The sequence below is a fragment of the Ammodytes marinus genome (assembly GCF_949987685.1).
Source record: "Ammodytes marinus genome assembly, chromosome: 4".
NCBI lineage: Eukaryota > Metazoa > Chordata > Actinopteri > Uranoscopiformes > Ammodytidae > Ammodytes > Ammodytes marinus.
Window position 1 is genome coordinate 34,898,378 of NC_137233.1, and position 21,703 is coordinate 34,920,080.

Sequence of the window (21,703 nt, forward strand, 5' to 3'; positions counted from 1 at the left end):
TTACCTGCAAAGCTCACAATGACATATTCACCATCATCATCTTTCTGGCCATCTGAACTCTCATCAGTGGTGTCGTTAAGTGGAATGGAGATGTCACTCTCTTCTGAGCTACTGTAGACCATAACTTTCTTTTGGTGACCAGCGTATACAGCCATACCAATGGCACAACTCTCAGAAATTTACTTTGCAGTAGCTGCTCCGCCCTTGTAGAACCAACTGCCACCTGGCATATGCGATTCCCCCCTCCATTTCTGCCTTTAAATCAAGGCACAAAACCCAGCTGTACACCCTGGTTTTTCCTCCCCATTAATCTTACCTCTGCACTACTATCTTTGTTTATATGTGGATGTCTGAGGCCTGTTTCAGGTAGCTGGTTTTACATACTCTGAGTTAAATCCTGTGCTCTGAGTTGGTCAACTCAGAGCGCAGGGTTGATGAGCAACTCTGGGTTTTCGGTTTCAGAACAGTGGATCAGCGTTGGGTCAATCAACTCTGAGCGTGTTCACTCTGGGTGGAGCATGTGTGTAAAAGCCATCGTCAATGGATCGATGATAACATGATTCACCATGGAAACAGAAGAAACAAATTATTGATCCTCCCACTTCTCCACTTCTCAAAAAAGAAAAGACTCGCTCTTTTCGCTGATTGGACGACTGTAGATTCTCCGGAGAATCTGGGAAATGCGCTGTACACCCAGACTGACTACTGAAGGGAAAATGAAATTTGGCCGGAAGTAGGCGGGCGGGCGGAGCCAGGCTAAACGAGACCATCAGTGCAAAGAAAGACGTTTTTATATAGTTTTTATTACTGCATTTGGTCTGGTCGTACACCCAGTCCGATTTTCGGTTCGCTCGTGCATGCTCTATGGTCACATATCCGTATTGGTCGCAGATTTCAGTGAGGCGCAGCAACGCGATTTGAGAAGCCTATCATTCCAGGTGAGGGAAGGGGAGCGGGAGCCTTGTTTGATACAGTTATTTGTCGTCATAATGACTGATAACGGGGCTGAACCATCAAAGAAAAAAAAGAGAATGCAATGAAGAAAAGCTAAAAGGGAGAGTGATATACTGTCTACGGGCGGGACGAGGGCGTTACCAAGCAACGTGTATACAATTTCACGAGAGCAAACTAGACTGCAGTGTTTACTCCTAAATGAATGAGCGGTTGGTACTAACACAACATTTGCTTTGCTTCACCATCATCAGATAACCATTATCTGAAATAGTCATTATTTACATCAACAACACAAACACATTACCTCATCGTGATCCATACTAACTGCCGTCTCTCGTTCATTCGCTTTCTGTGAGGACACGTAATCTTTCAGCTCCGTGAGAGAGAGTAGTTAGGTGACACTGCTGCATCAACTCATTGCAATCAGGTGTGTGTAGCACTGACTGGCATTAGTTGATGCAGTGTCAAAACCACTCTCACAGAGCCGAAAAGAGTCCTCACACTTTCAACACACGGACATGCACTATATTGCGCCCTTCTCAGTTCACACTTGCACGCCTGGCACGAGCTAGAAAACAGCTTTGCGACAGCGGGCGTCGTAAAAATACTACCGCTTTTGTCCAAAGGGGCCGCCAACGTGCAATGTTACTCGTAGTGGCTTTAAATACAGAAATGTCGGCCCTCTAGAAATTATAATCATGCATATGTACTAAGTACTTGGTTTGGGCCCCTTTTGCATGAATTCTTGCCTCAATGCGGCGTGGCATGGATGCTATCATTCTGTGGCACTGCTGAGGTGTTATGGAAGCCCATGTTGCTTTGATAGAGGCCTTCAGCTCGTCTGTATTGTTGGGTCTGGTGTGTATCATCTTCCTCTTGACAATAGTCCATAGTTTCTCTATGGAGTTCAGGTCAGGGGAGTTGTCTGGCCATTCATGCACAGTAATACCATGGTCAGTCAACCAGTTACCAGTGGTTTATGGTACTGTGGGCAGGTGCCAAGTCTAGCTGGAAATGGAAATTGTCATCACCATAAAGCTTGTCAACAGACAGAAGCATGAAGTGCTCTAAAATCTTCTGGTATATGGCTGTGGTCACTTTGGACTTGATAACACAGTGGACTAACAGCAGCAGATGACATGATACCTCAAATCATCACTGATCCAAATTAAATGTTGCGTTTCATTTGGAAATCAAGGTTGAAATTCAAAAAACTGTATAATAGCACACCCCGTGGGGTGGGGACGCACGTTGTGTGAAATTTTTGCGTTTCTACGTGCAACGGTGTGGGAGGAGAAGCAGCTAGAAATTTGAGGCAGAATAAAAAGAAGAAGACTAGAAATCCCGCGGAGATTTTGAAAGTACGGGCCGCCCGCGTAAATCGGGGAAGGAAAAAAATCACGGCCGACCCCTGCGATCCGAGAGACTTTACCGTAGAGCGACGTGAGCCGTACATGTCTGACAAATGATAAGTCGATCGGAGTCAGGGGGAAAGGGGCGTGGCCTGGCAAACATTGCATTTTTGAATGACGTTTTTCGCATTTGTGGCGCCCCCTATGGGTTAACCCCGACAAGCTTAGAGGGCCACGCTAGCACATGTCTTCTGCACATATCCTGCAAGTTTCATGATGATAGGACCTACGGTCAACGAGTTAAGGCCAATTTGTAATTAAGCCCCGCCCCTGCGTAAACATTTTAGTCAATGGCGGCCATGTTTTCCAAGCTATCCTACTGATATTTTTCGGAGACGTGCGTCATAGTCCCCCGGGGCTTCGTGAGACATTTGGTGTTGATAGAGTAAAACTTGAAAAAGTTGTGGTTAAAATCCTGTTTTTCAGTTTATGCTAATTAGCCGAAAATATTTCCAGGTTAACTTTTATGGTCCAAGAGGCTTTTTTGTAGAGCACCCTATCATACAGCTGTGTGAGAAATGTCAAGTCAATCGGACTTACGGTGTGCGGGGCGCGGCCTCTCAAACTTTCTTCAGTCTGGGTTTAATTATAGCGCCCCCTAGCGGAAATTTAAAAAAAATTCTGAGAGGCTATATTGTAGAGCACCATGAGCTGTACAAGTGTAATCAATTTCAAGTGAATCGGAGTCGGGTGACATTTGTGGCGCCCCCTATGGGTTAATCTCGATAAGCTTAGAGGGACATGCTACCACATGACTTCTGCACATACCCAGCAAGTTTGATGATGATAGGACCTATGGTTAAGGAGTTATGGCCAATTTGTGTATAGGCCCCGCCCCTTCGTAAACTTTTTGGGCAATGGCGGCGAAAAAAATAATCATGGCTGACCCCTATTGTCCGAGAGGCTATATTGTAGAGCACCATGAGCTGTACAAGTGTAATCAATTTCAAGTCAATCGGAGTCGGGTGACATTTGTGGCGCCCCCTATGGGTTAACCTCGATAAGCTTCTATGGACATGCTACCACATGACTTCCGCACATACCCAGCAAGTTTGATGATGATAGGACCTATGGTTAAGGAGTTATGGCCAACGTGTTATTAAGCCCCGCCCCTGCGTAAACTTTTTGGTCAATGGCGGCCATGTTTTTCAAGTTGTCCTACTAATCTTTTACGGGTATGTTTATTGTAGTCCCCCGGGGCTTCACGAGAAATTTGGTGTTGATACAGTCAAATTGCAGAAAGTTGTGGATAACACGCTGTTTTTCACTTTATGCTAATTAGCGGGAAATATTCCCTGAAGAAATTTTATGGTTCTGCACATACCCAGCAAGTTTGATGATGATAGGACCTATGGTTAAGGAGTTATGGCCAATTTGCTAATAAGCCCCGCCCCTGTGTGTAAACGTTTTGGTCAATGGCTTTCTTACTAATCTTTTACGGGCATGTGTGTCATAGTCCCCCGAGGCTCCATGAGAAATTTGGTGTTGATAAAGAAAAATTTGAGAAAGTTGTGGTTAAAACCATGTTTTTCAGTTTACGCTAATTAGCGGAAAATATTCCCAGGCGGATTTATATGGTCCCAGAGGCTTTTTTGTAGAGCACCCTAACATACACCTGTGTGAGAAATTTCAAGTGAATCAGATTTACGGTGTGAGGGGCGTGGCCTCTCAAACTTTCTTCAGTTGGGGCTTAATAACAGCGCCCCCTAGCGGAAATTCCAAAAAACTGTCCGAGAGGCTATATTGTAGAGTACCATGAGCTGTACAAGTGTAATACAGGGCAATCAGAGTCAGGGGGCATTTGTGGCGCCCCCTATGGGTTAATCTCGATAAGCTTCGAGGGACATGCTACCACATGACTTCTGCACATACCCAGCAAGTTTGATGATGATGAGGATCTATGGTTAAGGAGTTATGGCCAATTTGATAATAAGCCCCGCCCCTGCGTAAACATTTTGGGCAATGGCGGCGAAAAAAATAATCATGGCTGACCCCTATGGTCCGAGAGGCTATAAAGGTAAAGGGGAGGAGCCTAACGCGGTAAAGGGGAGGAGCTTAGGGAGGAGCCTAACACTGTAAAGGGGAGGAGCCTAATGTGGTAAGGGGGGGAGCCTAACACTGCAAGGGGAGGAGCCTAATGCTGTAAAGAGGAGGAGCCTAACGGGGTAAGGGGAGGAGTATAACGGGGTAAATGGGAGGAGCCTAATGATGTAAAGGGGAGGAGTCTAACGTGGTAAAGGGGAGGAGCCTAACGGGGTAAGGGGAGGAGTCTAACGGGGTAAATGGGAGGAGCCTAATGATGTAAAGGGGAGGAGCCTAAAGTGGTAAAGGGGAGGAGTCAAATTATGTAAAGGGGAGGAGCCTAATGTGGTAAAGGGGAGGAGCCTAATGATGTAAAGGGGAGGAGTCTAATGTGGTAAAGGGGCGGAGCCTAACATTGTAAAGGGGAGGAGTCTAACGGGGTAAATGGGAGGAGCCTAATGATGTAGAGGGGAGGAGCCTAAAGTGGTAAAGGGGAGGAGTCAAATGATGTAAAGGGGAGGAGCCTAATGATGTAAAGGGGAGGAGCCTAACGTGGTAAATGGGAGGAGCCTAACACGGTAAAGGGGAGGAGTCTAACTGGGTAAATGGGAGGAGCCAAATTATGTAAAGGGGAGGGGCCTAATGATGTAAAGGGGAGGAGTCAAATGATGTAAAGGGGAGGAGCCTGACACGGTAAAGGGGAGGAGTCAAATGATGTAAAGGGGAGGAGTCTAATGTGGTAAAGGGGCGGAGCCTAACGTGGTAAAGGGGAGGAGCCTAACAGGGTAATGGGAGGAGCCTAGTTATGTAAAGGGGAGGAGTCTAACATGGTGAAGGGGCGGGGTCTGACGGGGTGAATGGGAGGAGCCTAATTATGTAAAGGGGAGGAGCCTAAAGTGGTAAAGGGGAGGAGTCACATGATGTAAAGGGGAGGAGCCTAATTATGTTAAGGGGAGGAGCCTAATGATGTGAAGGGGAGGAGTCTAACATGGCAAAGGGGCGGAGCCTAACGGGGTAAATGGGAGGAGCCTAATGATGTAAAGGGGAGGAGTCTAACATGGTAAAGGGGCGGAGCCTAATGATGTAAAGGGGAGGAGCCTAAAGTGGTAAAGGGGAGGGGCCTAACGTGGTAAATGGGAGGAGCCTAAGGGGATAAGGGGAGGAGTCTAAATGGGGAAAATGGGAGGGCCCAATGATGTAAAGAGGAGGGGCCTAAATTGGTAAAGGGGAGGAGTCAAATGATGTAAAGGGGAGGAGCCTAACGTGGTGAAGGGGAGGAGTCTAACGCGGTGAATGGGAGGAGCCTAACGTGGTAAAGGGGAGGAGCCTAACACGGTAAAGGGGAGGAGTCTAATGCTGTAACGGGGAGGGGCCTAACGTGGTAAAGGGGAGGAGCCTAACGGGGTAAGGGGAGGAGTCTAACGGGGTAAATGGGAGGAGCCTAACGGGGTAAAGGGGAGGAGCCTAACGTGGTAAAGGGGGGGAGTCTAACGGGATAAATGGGAGGAGCCTAATGATGTAAAGGGGAGGAGTCTAACGTGGTAAAGGGGAGGAGCATAATGCGGTAAAGGGGAGGCGCCTATTGTGGTAAATGGGAGGAGCCTAATGTGGTAAAGGGGAGGAGCCTAATGGTGTAAAGGGGAGGAGCCTAATGTTGTAAAGGGGAGGAGTCTAACGTGGTAAAGGGGATAACACCCTGTTTTTCAGTTTATGCTAATTAGCGGGAAATATTCCCTGGCGGACTTATATGCTCCCAGAGGCTTTTTTGTAGAGCACCCTAACATACACCTGTGTGAGAAATTTCAAGTCAATCGGAGTTACGGTGTGAGGGGCGTGGCCTCTCAAACTTTCTTCAGTCGGGGCTTAATAACAGCTCCCCCTAGCGGAAATTCAAAAAACTGTATAATAGCACACCATTCGGGGTAGGGACGGACGTTCTGTGAAATTTTTGCGTTTCTAAGTGAAACGGTGTGGGAGGAGTAGCAGCTCGAAATTTGCGGCAGAAGTAAGAAGAATAAGTATGGTGGAGAGTAATAACTAGAAATCCCGCGGAGATTTTGAAAGTACGGGCCGCCCTGCGCAGGCCGCCAATCCCCGCGTCGGCGGCGCCCCGCCCGTCGGCCGGGCCCGAAAGCTTCTACGAACCTCCGGTGTGCGGGGCGTGGCCTCTTAAACTTTCTTCAGTCGGGGCTTAATAACAGCGGCCCCTAGCGGAAATTAAAAAAACTGTCCGGGAGGCTATATTGTAGAGCACCATGAGCTGTACAAGTGTAATCAATTTCAAGTCAATCGGAGTCGGGTGACTTTTGTGGCGCCCCCTATGGGTTAATCGCGATAAGCTTCGAGGGACATGCTACCACATGACTTCTGCACATACCCAGAAAGTTTGATGATGATAGGACCTATGGTTAAGGAGTTATGGCCAATTTGTTAATAAGCCCCGCCCCTGCGTAAACGTTTTGGGCAATGGCGGCGAAAAAAAAAAATCATGGCTGACCCCTATGGTCCGAGAGGCTATATTGTAGAGCACCATGAGCTGTACATGTGTAAGAAATTTGAAGTCTATCGGAGTCAGGGTGCATTTGTGGCGCCCCCTATGGGTTAATCTCGATAAGCTACCATGTTTTTCAGTTTTTGCTAATTATCGGGAAATATTCCCTAAAGAATTTTTATGGTCCCAGAGGCTTTTTTGTAGAGCACCCTATCATACAGCTGTGTGAGAAATTTCAAGTCAATCGGAGTTACGGTGTGCGGGGCGTGGCCTCTCAAAGTTCTTTCAGTCGGGACTTCATAACAGCAGTTATGAGAGTTTATGCATAAATACTTAGCTCAAATTATGTTATTGACTGTGACATAATTAAACAGTATTTACCTGAGGATAATGTCAGGGAAATCAGAAATCTTGATGCCATTTTCACAGTTTTCAGCTCAGACTCCTGTCTGAACAGGTTCAGTTGTACATCTTTTAGTTTAGAACTGGTTAGTGTGCCGATATTTGTGGTAGAAATGAAGCTAAACATGTTTACATTGGTCTCCATGCTGCATTGGCCAAAAGTAAACAAAACTGACAGCTGGGCGTGTGCCATGCCCATGTAGGTAGGTATAGATTAAATGAGCAGGGCGGTGCATGCACGCCCATGTAGATCTGACCAGTCAGAGCAGACTAGTATTTTTGCGAAGGGGGGTAAGATGTCAAAACCAACCTTTTGAGATAGAGGGCAGAGAAGGCTGGAAAAGGCGATGAAGAAATAGGAAATGGTAGAAAACTATTGGGTTTTTTGAACAATAAACCATGAAAACCTTTTCTAGTAGACCTTGGAAATACACCTTTAAAACCGAGATTTAGCATATGTCCCCTTTAAATATGTGGTCAAATTTCCAATTTCTTCTATGGTTTTCTAGAAACAAGGGGTGGCACAACTTCCCCACTGGCACAACTCATCCCACTCTCCCCTATGTAGATTCTAATGATAACACCATTTTTTAGTGTTGAGATGAAAGAGTTGCCCATAGGTCAGGCATCCACAGAGGATACCTTAAACATGGCTTACCTCACTGCGTCATTTTCATACATCTCCTGAGAAGAATGCATTTCATCCATTGGTATTGCTTTGTTTTATGTCAATCCCCATAGCACAAATATGTAAAGGACACCCATTGCATTGCATTGATTTATTTAGAAACACATGTCGACTATACAGCCATTTTCAGTTTAAATGATATATATATATATATATATATATATATATATATATATATATATATATATATATCTACCCCCAAGCTATCAGGTATCTAAATGGCACTGATTAAAGCACTTTGAGCGACTGCACTTATATATATATTTATATACATATATATATATTTATTTAAGTACCCCAACCCCCCCCCCCCCCCCGCTCTTTAGACTTTGTGCAATAACCCTCTGACATATTGAATGTATTAACTGTTTTGTTATGTTTGTTTATGCGTATATTTAGCATGGAGCCGACTGTGTACATTTCACTGTGCATTTGTGTATGCGACAAATAAAATCTGAATCTGAATATATTTAGATCATTATGCCACATTGAAAGTAATGCTGCTACCTTCAATTCTCATGGTCTGTGTAGCTTCTAGCGTGGCCATGTGGTGTACACACAACCATTCAACACTGATATCATTCTAAAAGTGCATTTCTTAACATTCTGTGTGTAACGTCAAAAGTCCACACTTCCTCTGCTGTGCTGTATTTTAATACTGTCAGTGGCATTTGGCAAGTGCACAACAGGCTGCCAACTGGCCACTATTCGCGGAGTTATTTGCTGGTAAAACATTCACATGATTTCGGAGGAGTGGTTTATGGCTGTACTACCGGTACTTCAAGTAGTAAAACCTTTTCTAGTCCAAAAAGTCCAAAGTTGCCTTTCACTTTAGTGTAAATATCATATCCACAAAGCAAAATAAAAAAGTTACATACTGACACATAAAAATGCCTTAAACGCAGCTTTAAGCCTACACTTGAGATGAAGAGCTGATACTTTCATAATTCTTAACAAAACATTTTTTTTTTTGCATGTCTTCTGTTTTTCACTGTAGCATTCCCACACTTTCACACATTTGATCACCAAACAGAACAGCGGGGGTGTAAAGTTTCAGACGGCAACAAGGCAATGCCTATCCTTAGGCATCACAGACTAGCACTGTTTGCTTCTCTGTATTACATTATTTTTACCCATCCCATCACTACAGGATGGTAATGTTCATAAGTCCATTCCAGGAACAGAGCCGACGGTTCAGCCTGGGAGATGCTGGTGCGACAATCTTTCCACAGCAAGAAGGCGGTTCTTGGTTTCAGCAGATAAAACTGCAGTCACTTTCCGCGATAGTTATTTGTGGGGCCTGATGTGCCGGACTACTTTGTCCTCAAAAACCTTCTTCATGGTCTTTTCTATCTGCTTGAGGAAGACTTGAGGAATGCGACCACACAGCGTGTTGACCGTGTCCAGGAACTTGGTCTGGATGGGGTAGAACAGCGACTGGAACATGTTGTCCTCAAAGGGGTACTGCAGGAAACAAGAAACACAAATATTCTGATTAAGGTCCATGCTCAGGTTAAGACAATAATCCATATAAGGTGTTTCCATATGCAGCAGCTAGTCCTGTTTACAAGTCCATCAGCAAATTCTGAATGAAGCAGTGACTTGGTAGAAGCTGCATTGTGTCAGCGTGTTCTTTATTGAGAATAATTCCCGTCCCATCCAAGGAAAATGAACACTCTTTATATCATTATCGTTGTCATGCATCGTTGTTTTGTCAGCTCAAAGGAGGTTAACACCATGGTTTACACACTTAGGTTTAACAGGAGTAAACCATGGCATGCGTTGCAACCTGCCGGAAAATGCAGGGCATACTCTGGTGGGATTATTTAGTTCGATTTAGGTGTTAACATGCCACAATAATGTGATTAAGATCGGAATAGTCCAGTTGTCTTAAAGCGACATTGACTACGTTTACTGTACATGCACAGCATATTCTGATTAGGGTCCAAATGCCAGTTAAGACAATATTCCAAACAAGGCTCCTTGAAAGAAGCTGTGTCATTTTTGGCTGACAAAACAATGCAGGACAACGATAATGACATAAAGAATGTTCATTTTCCTTGGATAGGACGAGAAGTTTTACCGGACTGTGTTTTGCTGACGTCAGACATCATGACGTTTCTACCACAGAATATTCAGAATATGCTGATTGACATGTAAACAGGAATACCCCCGTAGCTGCTGAACATGTAAACACCTTATTTGGAATATTGTCTTAACTGAAGTATGGACCTTAATCAGAATATGCTGTGCATGTAAGCGTAGTCTACGGCTAATCCCCAAATATGACCTTACTCTGATTAAGGCGAGCACAAACCGCTGTTTACATGACATGTCTTAGTCAGAATATGATCTTAACCAGGTTAACATCAGAGTATTGGTGTGCGTGTAAACGTGGTCATTCTCCTGTGTCAGCTCTGATCCCAAAGCAATTTCCCTTTGAACACATCACAGTGTACTAAGTGGTATTCACAAATTTCATCAGCATGTGTTGGGTGGGTTGGGGTTGGGGGTGCTCTGTATTAATCATAAATTATGACCCGGCTCGTCTTTAAGAGGCTTATCTCAGCAGAGCAGGGGGAAACCGTCTCTGCCCCCGGAGAAAAAAACTAATTCTACATTTAAAAACTGACCCAGATTGTTAAATGCAAAAATAAAATAAAAATAAAAATAAAAAAAGCTAAAAGCTGCTCTTTTCTGCGTTGAAGTATCTATAGGAACAGTCCAAAAATCTTTGGAAAAAATATGCTTCTTTGCAGATGAAAGGCTTATTATTGACAGCTTTTCAGTTGTTCAGTATCGTGTTGGTTTTTGATAGGGTTAGGCTAGAATGATCTCCCTTGTCTCCAGTCTTTTTGCTAAGCTAGGCTATATGTGTCAGACTTTATAAGGAAGCACAGAGCTGGAATTTATATTCAGCTTTTTACCTGACTGGTTAAAAAAGGTGTAATCACAGGGTTGTGTATTTTCTCCTCCACAATACACAACCTTGGTAGACCAAGTTCATGGCTGAATTTGATATGTTGATGTGCCATAACAGGAAAAGAACAGGCTGTCATGCCTAAATAGAATGCAGCTATTGTTAGTATGGCGAGATACACCATTGTTTTAAAAACTTTTTTATCCCACTTGTATCTTTATGTAGGCCAGGGGTGTCCAAACATTTTTCACTGAAAAATCTACGAAGGGCCGGGCCACTTGGCAAAAATAACAATTTTTTATCCATATGAAATAGGGCCGGGCGATATAGGCTAAAACTATATCTCGAATTGTATTTGAAACTTGCACATGGCAAAGAGTTTGCGCATTTTATTGATTATTCCACATCCTTCACCACTCCCATACAATGGATCCAGCACTATTTTAATCGGAACAAATTTGTCTTTTTCCATCTTCTGTTAAAGCCACTACGAGTAACTTGTCAGTTGGCGGCCCCTTTGGACAAAAGCGGTAGCTGTCGTAAAGCTGTTTTCTAGCGCGTGCCGGCCGGACTGCACTAAAAACAGACTGTAACTCGCTCAATTCTGAACCGATTTTCATTAAATTTAGTTTGTTATGAAGATAGAACAATTAATCATGCTACTGATTACGTGTTGGAATTAAATTCAGTTACGGGGGCGCTGACCCACGGAATTTGTGTGAGTGTGTTTGTGCTCACGGGGAACTTTAGGAGGGGGCGGGGGTGAGGACGCTGACGTGCGTTGCCTAGGCGACTGCGGGCTTTCCAAGATGGCGGCCGTTCTGCGCCTGCGGTCCTCATATCGTGCAGGCTCCTCAGATCGTGTAGTGACAAGGCTCCTTCATATGCGGCTGAGAAATGCAGCCTTCGTTTCACGGTTTTGAAGGCTGCAACAGATGGATTCTTCGCGGCCCAACATATCCCAAGATTCATTGCGTTTTTTTTCCAAAATAAAATAAAAAATAACAAAACAGCAACGTGTTGCTCCATCTTCTTAACTTTTATCTTCCTTCCTTTCTTTTTTTCTAGTTCTTTTTTTTTCTTTTCGTCTGGTAGGCAACTTCTTTTTCTTTTTTCCTCCGTTGACAAGGCAATTTCCGTTGGCAGCAATCAGGGTTGCTAAGGCAGCACAGGAGCGGCGAGTCGTCACGCAAGGTAACGGCTTGTTACGCAAACCGGAAACGCTCGTAAACGGAGACCTGCGGAGACCGTCTCGTTTAACAACGCTCGATCGGCCTTCGAATCGGCCTTCACAGGCTATAGCCTTCATAGACCGCGTAGACCGCGTCCTTCCAAGGATGCGGTCTCTGTAATGGGATACAGTGAGTGAGGCAAAGAGGAAAGAGCGAGAGAAGCGAACACCAGCGAGTTTGCCGGTGGTGGCGGCAAAAAGAAACACATTACGTGCCAATTTGTATTCGATGATCGCGATAGGGTCATTTAAAATACATCAATCAATCAGGTTTGACACCCTGCACTAGTGGGTTAACTAAGAAATGCAATAAAGTCAAGCAAAAAATTTAAATTAAAAAAATTTAAAAGTTAAATATTACATTATTTTAAATGTACCGCGGGCCAATCAAAAGTGGGCCGCAGTTGGCCCGTGGGCCGTAGTTTGGACACCCCTGATGTAGGCCTACACGTAGCTTTTTGCTGTATAAAATACAAACAGTGTCATATGGTTTATGACTTAATGACTTAATGTACTAATTTAAAAGAACCGGTATGTATTGTGACCAGGGAACATAGGACCCCTTTTGGGAAAAACTAGGAACATAGGACCCGGGGAACATAGGGATGACCCCCGAAAAAGGGGATTGATTCACCGCAGCCTCTGTCAGTTGCTGTTTGTTTTGGGGGGTTACTCTCTTCAGGCTCCCCTTTAGCAGGTAAAATGCCTGCTCTATAGGGTTTAAGTCTGGAGATTGACTTGGCCCGTCTAAAACCTTCCATTTCTTGCCCCTGAATAACTCCTTTGTTGTTTTTGCAGTGTGTTTTGGGTCATTATCTTGCTGCAAGATGAAGGATCTTCCAATCAGTTTGGTTGCATCTTTCTTTACATTGGCAGACAAAATGTTTCTGTAGACTTCTGAGTTCATTTTGATATTGCCATCATGTGTTACATCATCAATGCCCATCCGAGAAGAAGCCAAGCAAGACAAAGCCATGACATTGCCTCCACCGTGTTTCACAGATGAGCTTGTATGTTTGGGCTCATGAGCAGATAATTTATTTCTCCAAACTTTAGCCTTTCCTTCACATGATAGCAGAATGGAGGAGACTGAAGAGAGTAACCCCCCAAAACAAACAGCAACTGAAAGAGGCTGCGGTGAAAGCCTGGAAAAGCATCACAAAAGAAGAATGCAAAAGTTTGGTGATGTCAATCGGTTACAGGCTTGATGCAGTTATTGCGAGCGAAGGATTTGCAACAAAATATTAAGTCTTATTCACTTTAATATTTTAAGTCTATCTGTTACAATATTTATGCTCACCTAAAAATGTGGTGTTGCTTTTCAAATAATGCTATCTTCTCTGTTGTGTATCAGATCCAGATGTTTCCAGTCTACAGCAAAAACAAAGGAATTGGCCCTATGGTTCCAATACTTTTGGAGGGCACTGTAGCTTGCATTTGAAAACACGTATCCTGAAACAAGCACTTAATAGTAAACTTTGTGATGCCCGTGTTTACGTGCATAGGTTCAAGGTTCAAGGTATCTTTATTATCCCCGAGGGGCAATTTGTTGTACAGCCAGCAGTAGAGAAAGATGGCAAACATATAACATATAAGACAACAAATAACACAAACAGATCACATATTTACATGTGGTCATTGACCAGACTGATGGCAGCAGGCATAAATGATTTGTACGTGATGCATCCCTACAGCTGACTGAGTGGCAGAGTCACACATCGGGACACCAATCCTCCCTTTTAATGGCCCGTCACAATATTCTTCTACTTCTTTTGGCAAACAGATAGGGGGGTAATTCCCTAAACATTTTCCATCCGTATTTTTGGCAGCAAACTGCTCGTAATTTCTGCTTTGCTACTTGGCTCTGGAAGAAAACAATGGACAAGAGTCGGCTTTCTGCCCCTTTGTATGACGACCCCGCCCACGTTCATGAGGTACTATTTGCAGTGAAAAACGACCGTGTCTGCAACCTAAACCGAGTTGAGCTGAGTCGAGTCGAGCTACTGTGCGATGGAAAAGCACCATATGAGACCTAGCCATGGACTGTAAATAAAGGTCCCAGCTAGCGCTAGCTAGCCCGCTAAAGCTACAGGCAGCCAAATGGCGTTGCATTGTCCTGCATTGAGCAGCATCTCAAATGGGCGCTTTTGGAATGAGTCCACAGTGAAGTCTGAATAAGCTGTGGTGGAACAACTACTCCCAAAACATTGACAACAACCTATTTAATTTAGCCTAAGTTGTACAAATACTTATAGGCTACTAAATATAAAAGGTAATTTGATTTTTACGATATGTTTTAGATAGTATGATTTTCAATAAAAAAAATAAAAGTTCCAATATGTTTCTATGCCAATTGTAGTGATGGACAAGATTAACTGTATTATAGGCTATGCTGTGTAAAATGGATATAGGCTACACATGTTGTGTAATAAATCAATACCAGCTCATTATACTTTACATGATGCCCATCATCTTCAAAAACAGAACTGATCAGGTATTATGATTTTAACCATTCCAAAAATGGAACTTGCAATATTTCTCTTTTTACCTCTAACAAAGTAAAGAAACATTATATCATCAAACAGCATGAGTTTACCATGCAAACACTGTGCAACAATTCAATGTCAAACTAAAAGCATGCCAATAATATACAACATAGTAAGCCCAAATAATTAAATGCACTTTATAAACAAGCCCGAAGTTGTTTGTAAAAAAATCTGACATGGTAACACTGGCAGGCACTGCCCAAGTTGATGCCCTTTTTGCATTTCAACTTGAGCAGTGCCCAAGTTGAAATGCAAAGCAGCCCTAACTAGGGGGTTTAGTTACCCTTTAAAACAAATGATATACCTTCAACAGAGGGCGCTAAGCATCGATACCATATTATGTCCATTCCATTATACTTACATCACATATTGCATCATAGATTACTTTGAATGCTGGCTGCTTGTCGTCATGGTACACTCCGCGGTTGCCATGGAGGATGGACACTCCCTCCTCTTCAGCCCCTTTACAGTTGCTCCCGTACATGCAGTGATCTGGCCTGTAGTTCCACTGGCAGGGAAAGATGAAGAGACACTCTAGGGGAACAAACACACACACACACACACACACACGATTATGACCCTATTCTTAATGTAGGCGGGGTTTATGACCCATCCTTTAGGTAGGCGGGGTTTATGATCCTATCCTTTAGATAGGCAGGGTTTAGGCTGGACGGCGATAGCTGCCGCCAGAATATGGGTGTTAAGTATCGGGTCGTGGAACGACTGCAGTCAAGCCAGTGGTCTCTCGTTTTTGCTTGGTCAAACCAGCCGCTTCTTTATTTATTCCCCCCGTGTTGTGAGCGTATTTACGCCGGTAAATTCACAGAGACGGCTCGCGGCGAGCCGACAGAGACAGTGAGCAAACAGCGCTGGCTGCGGCAGCTACGTCACTATGGCAACATCGTAGCAGGGGGACATAGTGTAGCCCACTGATTGATTTAATGAAGAGAAAAACACCACACAATAAGCAGAGTGCTGCGCCGACATTGTTTGCTAAATACAAGACTCTCTTCACTCCAAGTCCTGCCTGGTCCTGCAGAGGTGACTACACACGGCGGTTTAATGCAAAAATTATTCTTTCGACCAATCAATGGACAGCAGTGTGTAGCTCCACCTTTTCGGCACCCTTTCCGGCGGCCGGTACCCTAACGGAGGAATATCAAAAATAGGAGTGGCTCGAGCTGCTCAGCTCGCTTATTTTGGGACCCTACCCAACTTTTGGCAATGGAAACGTCAAAATAAGCGAACTGAGCCACACAGAACCAAGCTGCTCTGCTTGCTGGAAACGAGGCAATCGACAGCAGAGAGCTCAGAGCTGTACCATGTCAAATGAACACTTCGTTGGCTTGTGTTTTCAGGCAAACACCAGCGATTTCGCTCTTGTTGCTATTGTTGGCGCTCGGAGCAATGTATGCCCACATCTGTCAGCTGCAGCTGGAACTCTGTGGGCTGCTGAAGCCTGCTGTTGCCTACAGCCACAGCCTCATGTGTTCACTGATGCAGTTTCATAATGTAGACTGGTTTATACACAGTGAAATAAGACACTATTGATGCCATGTTGATAGTGTGAATCTGCCCTAGTGAAAGTGTGCAGACTAGGGGTGTGAACGTTTACAAACATTTCTAAACGGTTACACGGCTGCAAATGTTTTGTGTACACGTTTAACCATTTGATATGGGGGGTGGGGGGGGGCATTTTTTTTGCCGATGCTGTTGGAGTGACAGTGTGCAGTGAGAAAGACAGATAGGCAGAGAGGCCATTATTTCATAATTTTGCTTTTTGACTTCGAAGTGATCATAGTGATCATCTGTCATTAGACTGACTGCCGCTGTCGGGGCCGTTGTCGGCTCGCGAGCCGACCAGCTGATCAGACCAGCTGTTTGAGACGGAGATGAAAAGGAAAGTGAAACTGAAGGTGGAGTAGTTAAATAGTTCAATGAATAAATATTGTAACCAAACACAATAATGTGTTGTGTTATCTGCTTTAGTAGCCTACAGTAGCTCACATCGCCAACCACTCCTTGAAAAAATTATAATTTTCCAAACTTATAAAAAAAATAAAAAATAAACGGTTTTCGTTTATTGATTTTTCCTAAACGGTTATGATTTACCAAACGGTTACACGTGTATAGACTAGGAAAAAAAATGTGTGGACCTCGGGATAGCATTTTAAAGCCTCTCTCTGTGTCGTGGCACTGACAATCAGCTCGTCTAGTTCAGATGAGAGTTGGCAATTAAATACCAGATGACACAATGTTCGAATTCCCTTAATTAGATCTTTATTGTTTGCAAACAAGAATCAGCGTCTACGTTCTCTGAAAGAGCAGAAACTGACTGAAGAGAGAGATGCAGCCTCTTCAGCCGTATATAGAAATCATTATCATACAAACATCATTCTCTGGTGCCACCTTAGTCAAAACATACATACTCTGACGCAGTCTTAGTATCTCAATCCATAACAACCTTCACAATGACATGGGTCAGAACTCTTTATCAATTCGATTACTTGTATTTAGATTCACAATGACTTCTGGCTACATAAACAAATATACATGATTATTATATTATGATTATTATATTCATTTACATAACAGTACATCATGTGTTTTCAGTGTGATAATGATGATATAAGCACACCGGTTAAATGGACTGTACCTGGGTTGAAGTGGAAAATAATGTTGAGCAGGTCCTGGTCTCCCCAAGTGATGTGGTTCTTGTACTTCTGATAGAGCGGATGTAGAAGATCCTCCCATGAAAGGCCAGTGGGGATTATACTGTTCTGCAAATAACAACAACATTTTCACTTGCAAACAGCTCAATAGCAGCCTATTTTCTTTTTTCCCCCTTAATATTCTTTTCCCAAGAACACATCTTAAAAGGAGGAGCACATTAACATTACAACTCCCATTTGCAATTTGCTGGCAGTGATAAAAGCTGGAGCTGCTGAATTGAGATTTGAGGGCAGGGGGGTCTGTGTTATGATGCTAGTGTGATAATCAAAGCGCCTCAATCACGGCCCACTCAAAGCACTTGAGTGGGCACAGTTTGCAAAAGAGAAATCAGTGCCCACTACTGATGGCAGCATGGTAGTTCTGACGAAACAGAAACGTCTGTTGTTTTATTTACTGCAATATTTGTTTTATTTCGTTATGTGGCAAATCTCACTCTTTATGACAAACTATACATGAAGCTCGCAGTTAAGTTACTGTTCATTCAAACTGAACATTTCCTACAGGTTAGCGTTACATTAAAAGCATTTAACTGGCGAAACGTGAGCAATGAAAGTCAACTTTGACTTTAAGCCATGGAGGAACAATCACAAAACATTCACAACAACAAGTTTCATTTAGCCTAAGTTGTACAAATACTTCCTACCAAACACTAATTTGTATTATATATGTTTTATAGTTTGGTTTTAGATAAAAAAGGAAGTTCAAATTATTTTTGTGTAGCCTATGCTGTTCTCGGGTGCGGGGCATCTAGATTTCGGGCTATATGCACTGAATTGGAAATTATGATATTTTAGAAAAGATACAATGAATTACAAGGGTGAAGAGAACAGTGCGCTAATGCAGACTAACATACTATGGTTGTAATTAGGCCTACATTATTTAATTGGTTGGTCATGAATTAAAGTGAGCATTTTCTATTTTTTTGCATGCTTGAAAATGTTCAAAATGTTATAAGAGAGAGGCCTTTCCATGTGTCATTTATATGAAATATTCATTAATTGAATTTACAGAAAATATGCTATATCGTCAAATGTTTCGTTAAATTAAATGACCTATATCGGGATATGAGATTTAGGTCATTTCGCCCAGCCCGAGATTAGATACTCACTTTCAAAAGTATCGATACCTACAGTGCTGTCTTCGCCTTGTCGAGTTGACACACAACTTCACAGCACACAGCAAATAGACAGATACAGAGGCGACCTACCCTACCAACTCCACTTCATCAGCAACAAAAATATGTCACAGGTGTAGTTCAATTTTGCACTACGTTCTAAACACCCCCTTTCCCCCTGCGTGCGCACGGTATCAAAAATGGTTTTGAGTATCAAGTTTTGGTATTGGTTTGGAGTATTGGTATCGAGTTTGAAATGTTAGTGTGTGAGTGAGTTAATATGGCTCTGTTCTGACCTTGAACACCGTGCTGCGTATCCTAGTGAGATTCATCAGCATGACACCAGAGTTGACCCCCGTCAAGCCGTAGAATGGGTGGCGTGCGAAGCGGCTGTACCACCCAATCTTTGGGACCTCGTGCTCGGGGGCCATCGCTGCCAGCTGGGTGCTGTTAAAAGACTTCAGCAGACTCCAGATGTCGTCCATGGGCCGCAGGAACAGCACGTCAGTGTCTACGTACAGCAACGAGTCTACGTCTTTCAGGATAACCTAGGAGGACACAATCCTCATCATTAGAATATTAAGGACCGTGATCTTTCATAGAGACAAGTACAATGGGCATGATTGCACCACGTCAATAGGAAAATCAATTATTGTTATGGATTCGATGATGGAATTTCAGCCGATAATTACGTCTGATAATAAGCACGAAACCCACTCAGAGCCGGGTGTCTAGTACAGACAGACAGACAGACAGACACAATGGAGATCAGAGGAGATGAAGAATGATGCCCCCCTAACTTGACAAATGACTCTCTCTTTCTCTCTCTGTCTCTCTTCAAAGTTTGTGAGCTTTCAATGATATTAAATTGATATTGAGTTATATAATGGGGGAAAACTCCAGGCGTGGGTGAGTGGGTTGTGTACTTATATAATATTTTGTAATAAAAAAAAAACAGTTCTGAAGGAGCTCTAGATTTTTCGACAAGGGCTGCTTTATCACAAACATTTGAACCATATAAACCTGTGATCTGTGTGTAACAGCCGGCATGTGTGGATGTGAAGCAGATGATAGAACATTGATCACCATCAAATCCTCACCCATTGTCTTAATGAAGAATCTATATGGATATAAAAACTGTCTCTGATTTTGAAATATGAGATCTGAATATTTTGCCTCTGAATATAACTCTTAACATTTTCAACAACTAATTTTAAACTTTATTTTCCAATGTTCACAAATTCAGAATCAAATGTCAAATTAAAAAAAAATTAAAAATACAAATTAAAGCTGCAAAATTCAATGTATAAAATTCAACAACTATATTTTCAACGTCCACTAATTCAACAGGCCAAATTCAGCTGCAAAAATCAATGTATAAGAATTCAGTGTTAACATCCACTGACCCAAGGAAGATCCTAGATTCTAGATTGGGAGTGTGCGGTCAAGCGAGGAGAGCGAGCAGGAGTAGTAATGTATTGGAGTGAGAGCGGCTGTGTGTGGAAGAACCATAGAGGAACAGAGAAGAGAAAAGAGATAGCAGAAGTTAGGCCTGGGCGATTGATTCTAACTTAACTCAATATATATATATATATATATATATATATATATATATATATAGGAACTTTTTATTATTTATTTTTTACCATATATATATATATATGGTAAAAAATAAATAATAAAAAGTTCCTAAATAAATTAATTAATTGAGTGAAAAACTTGCTGACACTTTTTGTAAAATAAATAAAGGTGCATGAGTGCCTCTTGGGGGGAAAAAAGTATTTGCATCCCTGAAGAAAACACTTCACCTCCAGTGAATGAACCCAGCCTTCTGTATAGGGCACAATGTCTTTGGCAATATAAATCACCACCGCATCTGTAATGTATTTCCACTTGGATGCTTTCCTGTGTATGGGATACTGTGTGAGAATTAAGTGCTAACGTTACCTGCTATGTAGTTGGTGTGTCTGTGCAGCAGCAGCTGACAGTGCATCACACTTCCTGACTAGTGGGTGTGTCAGAGATGGAAAGCGAGTAGGGGAGGGGACGAGAGCCTGGAGCAGAGGAGCAAGAGACAACTGCGGTCATGTAAGCCAACCGCATCTAGATATTTATTGCGCATTTTATTACGGTAAGTTTGAGGCTCACTTGACCGCAGTGAGAGCAAGTTCCGTATTTACCCTAGTTAAAAGGGAAAATCGATTTTCGGGATTTTAATAAAAAAAAAAATCCAAACAAATTAATCGATTGATCTTCCTTGGGTGTGTGGATGTTAACACTGAATTTTATACATTGAATTTTGCTGTTGAATTTGTGGACGTTAAAAATATATTTGTTGAATTTTATACATTGAATTTTGGAGCTTAAAGATCCATATTATGCTATTTTTTTTGGTTCAGATTTTTATTTTGTGGTTTTAATAATGTAGTGTGTCCAAAAACCTTTTTATGTCACATGTTGTACACGTTACACAATCCAGGAAGCCACGGACGGATTCTGAATTTTTGAACATTGAAAAATAAAGTTGAAAATTTGTTGTAGAAAATGTTAAGAGTTTAATTCGGAGGCAAATTTTCAGATACGTTATTTCAATGCATAAATATTCAGTGCTAGAAATTAAATGGCTTTTTAATTTCAAATCCGATGAGACAGATTTACTTCCATACATCCACAGCTCAGTGTGAAAAAGCAAACGGGCCGCCTTGAACACTGGCAAATATGCTTACTCACTTAAACACACAAAAGGTGGAAATAGGATCAGCTGCCAAACTTGCAAAGTGCCTGCATGTAAGTACAAATTATTTTGTGAATAAAGTTTTAAAAATGGGGCACATTCCGGGTGCTATTTATCCTCAAATCATGGAGATATTAGTAGGCCACAATCCATTCTTTGTGGATCTGGCCCTAATGTTGAGTACTTCAACATTAAACACATTTCCCATGTTCCAGGATTTCAGAAAAAGTCTGTATGGACTCCCCTCTACAGTGGGAGAAGAAACTTGCATGGCAGACACATTACAGGACGAGTTCAGCTAAGAGATAAGATTTGGGCTTTTTACTCTTCAGCAACAGCCAGACATCTACACTCAGAAGCTTTACAAGTTTAAACTATATCTCAGTAAAGCCAAAGTGACTTCCCAGAACAAAGTTTCAGGACAGAGTATGTAATGGATAACTCCACTGCTTAACA

At 42.7% G+C, this 21,703-nt stretch overlaps 1 protein-coding gene across 1 annotated transcript in view; it reads right to left on the reverse strand.

Annotated features, from left to right (window-relative positions):
* Window positions 1-8,302: 8,302 nt before the first annotated feature.
* gxylt2 (glucoside xylosyltransferase 2) overlaps window positions 8,303-21,703 on the reverse strand; it is a 65,241-nt gene continuing 51,840 nt past the window's right edge. Inside the window, exons 4-7 of the mRNA XM_080025657.1 lie at window positions 18,810-19,061; window positions 17,323-17,446; window positions 15,028-15,200; window positions 8,303-9,433 (exon numbers count right to left, since the gene is read on the reverse strand). Of these exons, the coding sequence (XP_079881783.1) occupies window positions 9,257-9,433; window positions 15,028-15,200; window positions 17,323-17,446; window positions 18,810-19,061 (726 nt within the window). The 3' untranslated portion in view covers window positions 8,303-9,256. The remainder of the gene's footprint in view (window positions 9,434-15,027; window positions 15,201-17,322; window positions 17,447-18,809; window positions 19,062-21,703) is intronic.